Source organism: Alosa alosa, chromosome 6 (genome assembly GCF_017589495.1).
Source record: "Alosa alosa isolate M-15738 ecotype Scorff River chromosome 6, AALO_Geno_1.1, whole genome shotgun sequence".
Taxonomy (NCBI): domain Eukaryota; kingdom Metazoa; phylum Chordata; class Actinopteri; order Clupeiformes; family Clupeidae; genus Alosa; species Alosa alosa.
The window spans coordinates 21,368,840-21,378,726 of NC_063194.1; the positions used below are offsets into that span (position 1 = coordinate 21,368,840).

The 9,887-nt window shown below is 44.5% G+C and overlaps 1 protein-coding gene across 1 annotated transcript; it reads right to left on the bottom strand.

The window, feature by feature from the left end:
- Nucleotides 1-154: 154 nt before the first annotated feature.
- wnt9b (wingless-type MMTV integration site family, member 9B) lies at nucleotides 155-5,141 on the bottom strand. Its single transcript, XM_048246533.1, has 4 exons — nucleotides 5,023-5,141; nucleotides 3,722-3,975; nucleotides 2,575-2,840; nucleotides 155-708 (listed from the first exon to the last, which is right to left on the bottom strand). Exons 1-4 carry the CDS (start codon nucleotides 5,106-5,108, stop codon nucleotides 175-177), a joined length of 1,140 nt encoding a protein of 379 aa, XP_048102490.1. The 5' UTR covers nucleotides 5,109-5,141; the 3' UTR covers nucleotides 155-174.
- Between the last annotated feature and the right edge of the window lie 4,746 nt (nucleotides 5,142-9,887).

A 9,887-nucleotide genomic window follows, 5' to 3' on the forward strand; every position in this document is an offset into this window, starting at 1 on the left:
TCTTTACATCATTTAATTTTAATGGCTTCTTTCCTTCCTTCCTTCCTTTCATTATTTTGCTCTTTCTTTCCTTCTTTCTTTCTTGCTTTCTTTCTTCCTTACATCCTGTCAGACGTTCTCTCTCTCCCTCCCTCCCTCCCGTATTGTCCCTCTCGGTCCCTCTCGTCCCCTCGGTCAGTGTTTCTTGCAGGTGTACACCTCCTCCTCGCGGAGGCAGGTCTGGCACTCCACGTGGCAGCACCAGCGCACCTGGCAGTGGCAGGAGAGCGTGGTGAGGCGCAGCGCCGTGTTGTAGCCGCGCCCGCAGCACAGGCTGCCGCAGCTGGTGTCCTTGGCGCACGGCCGGCCCGCTGTGCCCGGCGAGTAGCGCGACTGCCGGCAGAAGCTCGGCGACTCCTCCAGGTAGACCAGCTCGGTGGGGCGTGCCCGGGGCGTCATGGCGGCGATGGCGGCCCCGGAGCCCCCTGAGGTGCCCGAGCCGGAGGGGGCGGCTGAGGGGTACCTGCGGTGGCCGCCTCCGGAGAGCTCCACGTCCCCGGCGGTGGCGACGTTGGTGGCGCTGAGGACCCGCACGGCCGTGTCGTAGCGGAACTTGAGCAGGCGGCCCGTGTCGTGGAAGGGCGACAGCTGCTTCCAGCAGGTGCGCACGGCACACGAGCCCGACACGCCGTGGCACTTGCAGGTGGTCTTGAGGCCGCTCTTCACCGCCTGTGTCGACAGAGGGGGGTCAAAGGTCAGGGGTCAAGGTGTAAAACAATGAACAGAGGGGTGGAAGTGGAGACGCATACAGCAGAGATAATCATTGAAAACTATATGGGAGAAGAGTGTGGGAACAGGGTGGAAGAGACCAAATGAGAGGCAATGAGAATGCAGATGCATAGAGGGAGGGGGGGGGCATGTCAGTTTCATCACCCTGATTCATTAACACTAGTCTTATCTTAGGTGCCGATCAGGGGACGCTGTGAACATGTTTCCTGTGGTGTGTGTGTGTGTGTGTGTCTGTGTGTGTGGGGAGGGGGGGTGTTCAGTAGGATTTTGGGTGGATGCACTGCGAGCTCTTAGTGTGTGTGTGTGTGTGTGTGTATGTGTGTGTGTGTGTGTCGTTAGTGTGATGGATGGTGGGGTGGAGAGGGACGCCCAATCTGCCGTATTTCATGCACCTCTGACCCCCCAACAGTGCCTGGGGATCCACACGCTATGTGTTCAGACGAGTCCTGTGGATCTCTCTCTCTCTCCTCTCTCCCTCCATTTCTCCTTACCCTCTATTACTGTCTCTCACTTAGCCCTTTCTCTCTCAAACATGCCTGACATGTCTTTTCCAGTCCTACTGGCTATATAGACACTTTTTACTGTTTTGCTGATCTGCCAGTCGTGTTCCAATTCGTTTATGAGTTTTCTTTCTCTCTCTTACACTTTTCTATCTGTCTGTCTGTCTATCTGTCTGTTCGTCTATCTCTCTTCACATTTACACCTAACACGTCCTGTCTGCCCTCTTGTCCCTGTCCACTGATTTGGAAAATAGAAACACGTTTTTCTCACAGATGTAGAGGCAATGTTGGGAGGGGTCGGTGCCTCTGGTCAAAAGTTCACCCAGGGTGGACCCTTGCTAAGAGAGATAAAGGCAAGGACAGACGGAAAGAGAGAGAGAGAGAGAGAGAGAGAGAGAGAGAGAGAGAGAGAGAGAGAGAGAGATTAAGGACAGGAAGACAAGGGGACAGACAGACAGACAAAGAAGAAGAGTGAGGTCATGATGGAGCAGAAGCGGGTGCGGGGTACCCAGAGGCAAGGTGGGGGTTGCACTGCCTCTGCTCAGTCCTGCCCCACGCAGGTATGAGCCCCCCAGGGCTGCTTGACAGACAGGTAAACGGGTGAAGATAGGATGGGGGAGAGGAGAGGAGAGGAGGGGAAAACATCATACCCCTTTGACTTGTTTTTCTTACCATTCCTGGCCCTAGGTGTTCAGCAGCACTACAGGGCCTCAGAGAGATCGAGATAAAGCAGTTCAAAGTTTATCCTTCCTGTCTCTCTTTTTCTCTTTGTCCACATTTAGCACTCTCTCTCTCTCTCCCTCTCTCTCTCTGTGTCTCTGTCTCTCTCAGAGCGGACAGCCCGAGGCTGGCTGTCTCCTGGTTACCGTGCTGTTATGAGGATTTATGATTTCCCTGAGTGGTGCAGCGGCTGTGGCGGTGGCATGCAGGGCATACAGAATGCGGAAAAAATGCTACTATATTACAGAGGCTTTATAATCGCTCAAAAAGGGAGACCTCTAATTTACAGTGGGCCCCCACTGCAAGCGCTGTCACGCCTGGGCTGAGACCGAGGGGGGGGGCACCTGGCTCCACAGATCCGGCTCTCACTTGCCCGTCTCAGCCAAAGAGAAGCTTGGCCCCTCCGGGCTCCAGACAACATCTCCCCATTGGAGACACATGGTGGTGGTCAAAACTAAACTCCCACAGAACACCCATAGAGAACTGTCTTTTGCTGGAACTATAAGGAAACTCTTAGGCATAGGTGAGTGTGTGTGTGTGTGTGTGTGTGTGAGAGAAGGAGAAAAAGACAGAGGGCATGACTTACCCGAATCCCCACATTGATATTATGGGAGTCGATGTGGGCCCTCAAGTCCTTGCTAACCCGTTTCTGGCCCAGGAACTTTTTGAGGAACTTGGTGCTGTACTTCAAATTATCCCCACAGACGCCCCACTGCCAGGCCTCGCGGTGCTGCAGGCCGGGCGAGTCGTCGCACGTGCAGCGCTCCATGCGCCCCGAGCTGCAGGCTTTCGCCAGTGCGTGAGATAATGCTGCGGAAGACACGGCCAGGAGGAATGCCGTTTCCTTGAAACCTGTGAAAAACATTTAAAATAACTTTAACCCTGTATAATAACACATATTTTTTACACATTTTCACATATACAGAATCGAACACCATTTAATTAATATCTTAATTGAATAAACGTGAATTTAGATTAATACTAGGCATACTATGCGTAAAATACTATTTAGGCTAGTGACCGGACTAGCCCAGACTGGCTATGTGGCAAAGGCTTTAGTCTGAAAAATATAGGCCTACTGGTCACAGTGGTTTCTGCTATTATTTAAATTATTTTTTCAGCGCATGTACTGCTACTTTTTCAATTAAATGTTGAGTGCCTTATTTCACTACGACTTAACCATAATCCCCCTCCGACCTCACAGCGCGGGTTTAAAGTCGTTGTTTGCTCAGCCCAGAGCCGTCACTGGGGTATATTTTGATCCAATTAATTACTATTTTGACTAGGAAGGGATTTTTCTTAGATGAAAGCTTGCAATCACACCGCCCTTTTCCTCTGAGAACTGGGCGCTCTTCCGCGAGATAAAAATATCTCCCGCGGCCCTGCGAGGCCGCACCACACAGGGATTCCTGCCTTCCCAAGTCCCTCATTACCGGCATGCTGACCTGCACATGGCTTTACGGTTCCCAGCCCAAGATTGAGCACATGAAAGATGTAAGAAATATTTAGGTTAAGTTAGCCTAAACTAATCACCATGCAGGCCTGCGGCTATTTCTGAATAAACAGTAACGTCTAAAAATTTAAGCATTCAGAATTAGTAAGACTTGGTTTTCAGGCTAATTAATTATTAACTCTTGATATTATTTCCACATTCTTCGTGAATGAGGCAAAACCATTTTTTCAGTGCAATTAATGTTTTTTTTTCAATAGCCTACAATTGATGCAATTCTTACTTCTTTTCAAGAGGCTGCCACGGCCATCCATGCTACAGTTCCATCGTTCATTGCGGAACTGGTACCGACACTCCAAGAGGCTGAGGCGAACCGACTCTCTTAACGTTTCAGCCAGCCCAGGCTCCCGGCGACACAAACGCTTCTGTCGGCGGGTCAAGCTCAGCTGCTCGCATTGTTTCAGGTGCGCTTTGCCCGATGGGGGATCACTGGAGAAGGGACCCGGTAGAAAGACCAAGGGCTCCCGACCTGTCAGCCTGAAAATAAGAAAGAAAGAATTTTATATACGACGTGTCCTATCCCCCCCCCGTGCAATAATCAATTTCATTGGGGATTCATGTTTGCTGTTCTGATTCACAATTGAAACAGCCTGCTGTTTTTTTTTTTAATGAATGAATCGTCGTGAGATGTGAGGACAACGTTAGAAAGTACAACACGAAGACGTAAGAGACAGACCATACAAATATTACAGAAAAGCACATATTGGTATGTGTATATGTGTATGAATATATAAGGTATTATTTATGTAACTTAAACATGTTTGAGATTTGAATTACATAGACATGGGGTCAATAATCAACACATGAGTTACCATTAGGTCAGTTCTATACAATAGATGGTGGGTTTGTTACATATAAATATAAATGTTACAAGAATTCAGCACTCCGAACATGTGCCTGGTAGTTTTTAATGACCAGGTAAGCAAGGGCACTGGGACAGTGCCAAACCCAAACATCACGGCCGAAAGAGGACATCTGGTTGCAGCAAGGGAACGTGGTTGGACTACCTCGCAAACGAGTGCGAGATCAGTTTCTAGTCTACTATCCGTCAGTATTAGGACGGTAGGCGTAATTCACAAGCAGGTATTATAAGAATAAATTAACTAATTAAATTGGCCCATGACGGTTTATTTATATCCTTATTATGCAGTGCGGAACACCCAACAACAACTCACATCAATTGTAGGAAGTCAGAAGTTATTTTGCCAACAGTCCAACAGTTACCAGCCGTTATCAACAGTCATATGTATGATATTATAGGCGACACCTTTCAACTTAGGCCTATTAAATAATTCTAAATAATGAAAACAAATCGCTCATGGCGCGCGTAATTGCGCAAAGCTACCCAAATGCGTAAAAACAATAACAATCCGCTTCAAATGCTTTAAAAGGTATGAGAAACACAATATTTAGGATATACCAGTAACCCACAAACAAAGTTGTTATAATACTTGGCTATCTATATCCTCATGACCAGGACACGAGAGCCATTCATTGAGAAATAATGAATAAAGCATGGCTGACCCGAAGTAGGCGGCCGTGTGGGAGAGAAAGACGCAGATTGCGGTGAGGCGCAACAGGCAGGCGGTCCGTCGGAGCCCGGTGCACATGATGACGGATCGGCGATGCTCTTCATCTCGCTGTCTGTCCGCTGGAGAGTCAGTCAAAACGGCCAGCAAAGCTTTTTAAAGAACCATGCACAAGTTTCACCCCTACAGCAGGCGCGGTCCCGAGGGGGCGAGGCCACTAGGGACTGCATCATTCTCTCATTGGACTCCCTGTTGATTTTCTCTGAGAACCCCTCCCCACATCCCACCTGCTTTGGATGGGAGGCCCAGAGGAGGGATGGTTTTGCCTACCTGTTGACATCTGAAATTAATTTTCCCTACCTTTACTGAAGATAAATGAAAATAACTTCATGCACTTTCTGTTATACACCATGGCTGACGTTATTCTCCCTTTATTCTAATACAGAAATATTAAAATATAAGCATTCGAAAAGACTGATAGTCAGAAACCAGTATTTCGGAGAGAAAATATGATATTAAAAATAGAGAATATATTGATGGTAAATGGAGACATTGTCACAGGTCTTAGTGGTACTGGGCTAAAATAGTGACATTTCAATTCAGGTTATCTACCCTGGAAATCCAGAGTTCTCGTGAGAGCACAATGGAATTGTCTCTGCGAGACACTCTGGCAAAGAGCAATGATGCACGTTACTTTTCCCCCAACATTCCGGGGAACCAGCTAAACTGATGAAGATACCGCTGCAACGTTGGAGGACAGTACATATTGGTCGTAGTGTTATCCGATTGCGTCGAATCCGAAATCATTCAGAGTAAACATGGTCTAGTGTTATCCAATTGGGTGCAGTGAGATTTTTAAGTGCATGCTTGTTGCTGCCCCTCAAGTTGGGCCATTACATTGCTCTTTGCCAGACCCTTAATCTTTCTAGATTATCAGGGTCTGGATTTTCCAGGCTACAGGTTATCTGCAAATATGGGTGAAATGCAAATCCTGTGCATCCCTGTACATCTGAGTCAGCTTATATGTCTTAAGTATGTGTGTGTGTGTGTGTGTGTGTGTGCATCAGCTGTTCTCCAAATGTTTCTCACTGTTATCCAGACAAACAATGTAGCTGACAGATTGAAAACAATATGGCAATTCCGCGCAAAACTGTCACATCCATAACGCCAACATAATGCCATGGTATTTAGTTGGCGTTATGGATGTGACAGTTTTGCGTGGAATTGCCCAATACCTAACCCTAAACACAAACTTCATGAAGGAATGTATTTTGTATTTCTGTCATTTGATTACTTGTAATACTTGTTGTTTACCATTTCATCATATTACATTTCATGACAGAGTTCAATTTCAAAACGAGTCTCAAACATACAATCACCACTATGCACTTTCAACCTAGACTAGGTTCTGCTAGGTGGAACTGTTAGTAGTGAATGTCAGACTCAAAAGTGTTTTGTGTAAGTATGTGTGTGTGAAGAAAGAGGGGTACTTTACGTAGTTAGAAACATTGACTCAGTAGGATGTGAGTTTGTGGTGTTTGTGTGAATAACCCAGAAGTAGCATTTGTGTGTGTGTGTGTGTGTGTGTGTGTGAGTGTATGTGTGTGTGGGTGCGTGTGTATGCGTTTGTGTGTGAGGGTGGGAGTTGTGTGATGGGGACAAAACAACAATGTCACCATCTGATTGTCATGCTGGTTACAACAGTTGATAAGGACAGCGCCAGTCTGCCAGTAATGTCTCCTTGTTGAAAGTGATGGATGAAATGACTCCAGAACATGGCACCACCAACTCCATCAATAGAGTGGAGCATCCCCGCCCTGTTCCATAGTCATTTGAAATGTCAACAAAAGTTATTTCTATTGTGCTTCTCTGACCATACTACAGGTTTTTCCATTCTATAGTTTGGATATAATTGAGATTCTTATAATGTTTTATTCATTGTTATTGTTTTTTGTTATTATAATTTAAGTCTGTTCTGGATAAGAGCCTCCACCAAGTACTTCTAAGTGTAACAGTAACTGAGCTAGAATTATTATTATTTACTTTACTTGTAGCCCATGATAATATGAGTTATCAGATACCAATAGTCTATTTAGTTTTTTTTTAGAATTAAGCATAATGGTATGGCCTTAGTCTTCTCCTAATCCACTTCCTGTCTGAAAGAAGAGGAAGATCTTGTTTATTCTTGGCACAATGTTTATATTTGGTGGCTCCGAGCTCCCTTGACATCAGCAGCACTTGGAGTCCTCTCTGTGCTCTTGTTTGGTTTCTGCTCTGTCACCACGCTTGTGATTGTGCATCTAATCACCATGGACATCTCCGCCCATCTCTGCTCTTTCTCCTTTGACAGAGGCGATGGCAGAGGCCTGGTGAGGTCATCAGCTCACTTTAGCCACAGCTCAGCGGAAAAAGGGCAGTGGGAACGGGAGAAAATGGAACCATAGCAGCTTGTAAATACGTGCATAGACTGACACACACACACACACACACACACACACACACGCACGCACACACACACACACACACACACACACACAGATGCAGCCCTCAAACCCTGCAAGAGTTCTGAATCAAAAAAGGAATAAAATAAAAAGAAAAAAGAAAAAGAAAAAGAAAAAGAAAAAACTTGCAATTTCAGCAAATATTTTACTTATTGTGATTAGTCAAAACATTGTACAATAACAGCTGTCATGATTTACAAAAATGCAATTGAAATGTAATATAATTGATTTCATAGTATTGTCCCTCAGATAGTATGATGTCACCTCCTCACATTCAAGTGAGAAATAGCACAATAGCACCAGGTTAACCAAAGGACTGATCTCCACCTAGTGGTGTACACCAAAACTGCAAAACCACATATCCAGATCCACAAGAGAGGCACAGTATGTGAATGCAATGGTTTTACTGTATGTTTGTGTCGTTCTTGTGATTGAGTGTAATAGGCTTATGAAGATTGAAGGGATGTGATCACAAAATATGTTATTAAACTTTCTGACACCTGTATGCAGAAATCACAAACATGGGCTGGTGTTTCTTTCCATTTATATTGCTATAACAGAATAAAAGTGTATCCTCGAGACCATAAGACTAACATGTTGCAGTCTGTCAGTCAATATGACAAAAAGTACCAAATGAAAGCTGTAAAGACAGGAAAAGTTGTTGTGGGTTGTATCACTGTAGGCTAGCCTAGTATGTTACAGAACTTTTTCAGACACTCAGAGAGATTAATTTAGACACCTTGACTTTGAATTAATAGCCTAATCCCACTTGTACCCCTTTTACCCTTTCTGTTATACACCATGGCTGACTTTATTCTCCCTTTATTCTAATACAGAAATATCAAAATATAGGCATTAGAAAAGACTGATAGAACCAAGAACTTCGGAGAGAATGTGATATTAATATATTAATGGTAAAGGGAGTCATTATCACAGATCTTAGTGGTACTGGGCTAAAATAGTGAAGTTTCAATTCAGGTTATCTGAAAATATGGGTGAAATGCAAATCCTGTGCATCCTATACATCTGAGTCAGTTTATGTGTCTAAGTGTGTGTGTGTTTGTGTGTTTGTGTGTATGTGTGTGTGTGTGTGTGTGTGTGTGTGTCGTGCATCAGTTGTTCTCCGAATGTTTCTCACTATTATCCAGACAAACAATTTAGCTGACAGATTTAAAATAATACCTAACCCTAAACACAAACTTCATGAAGGAATGTATTTTGTATTGTGATGAATTTCGCATCTGTCATTTGATTACTTGTTGTTTACCATTTCATCATATTACATTTCATGACAGAGTTCAAAAGGAGTCCCAAACATACAATCACCATTGTGCACTTTCAACCTAGACTGGATTCTGCTGGGTCTATTGGGGTAGGTACTTTTCTTCGTCACAAAAAAGTCCTTGATGCTGACTGGATATGACTAAAGGCGGGATGTGCCACGTAGTAGTAAATGATGCAGAATTGACCCTCGCTACAACAACAACAGCCTGTAACTTTCCCCACTTTGCATCAATGGAAACTGTGGCTAAATGATGCAGAATGATCACGTCACCTCCCGAGTCTGGTAAATCCCGCTAGGGTCCCTTTTTGTAATGGAGACACGACGGCTGAGAGGGCCAAGTGAGAGGGCGTAGCCTGTAACTTTCCCACTTTCTAAATTTACCCCCAATGGAAACTAGTGTTCCTAGACTGGACCCGATCAGCAACTGCCTATGACTGTTTTACAAGCAATAAGACCTGCTCAGAGTGCTGTTTGCTCTAGTAAGAGTTTATGTGCGATCAAAATGGAAATGTTATTTAAAACAACTCTTTAGAGGACCTTTAAGGTAGGGGTGAGCTACCGCTCTGGTGTCCTTCGTTTGGTCCTTAGTTCATATATAACATACATTGTTTTTGACATAAGCGTCTGCTAATAAATTAAATATAAACACAAAGCACACAGGCTATGGTGCTGCTAACACATACATATCACATTGCCTAATTTTATGAAGTAGGTATCTTACAAGTTTATTCAGCTATAAATCCTAAAAACAGATCACACAATCAACACACAAAATGGCTCAAACTTTGGCAGGCTTATGTAAAGGTCATACCCAATAAAGATATAAACAAAAAATATATTTGCCATGCCTTCCAGGTAACTGTAAATTTAGTCCGAAACTCGTCTTTAATATAGAGAATGCTGAATTTCACCGGCTCTATCCATACCCAATTAAAATAGGGCCAATACCATAGGCCTACTGTAATGTATGGAATAGGCCATTTTAGTAGTCCATCATTTGTATGTTATGATTATGTTGCTCATGGTTCCTTCTCTACAAACCGGTTTGATTTGAAACAAGTGAGTCAACACCTG

Bases quoted from the DNA above. Each gene is read 5' to 3' on its own strand.
- wnt9b (XM_048246533.1), bottom strand. From the start codon at position 5,108: ATGTGCACCGGGCTCCGACGGACCGCCTGCCTGTTGCGCCTCACCGCA. The intron at 2,841-3,721 runs GTAAGAATTGCA...TGTTTTTCACAG, and splicing joins TGGCAGCCTCTTGAAAAGAA to GTTTCAAGGAAACGGCATTC. The intron at 709-2,574 runs GTAAGTCATGCC...CTGTCGACACAG, and splicing joins ATATCAATGTGGGGATTCGG to GCGGTGAAGAGCGGCCTCAA.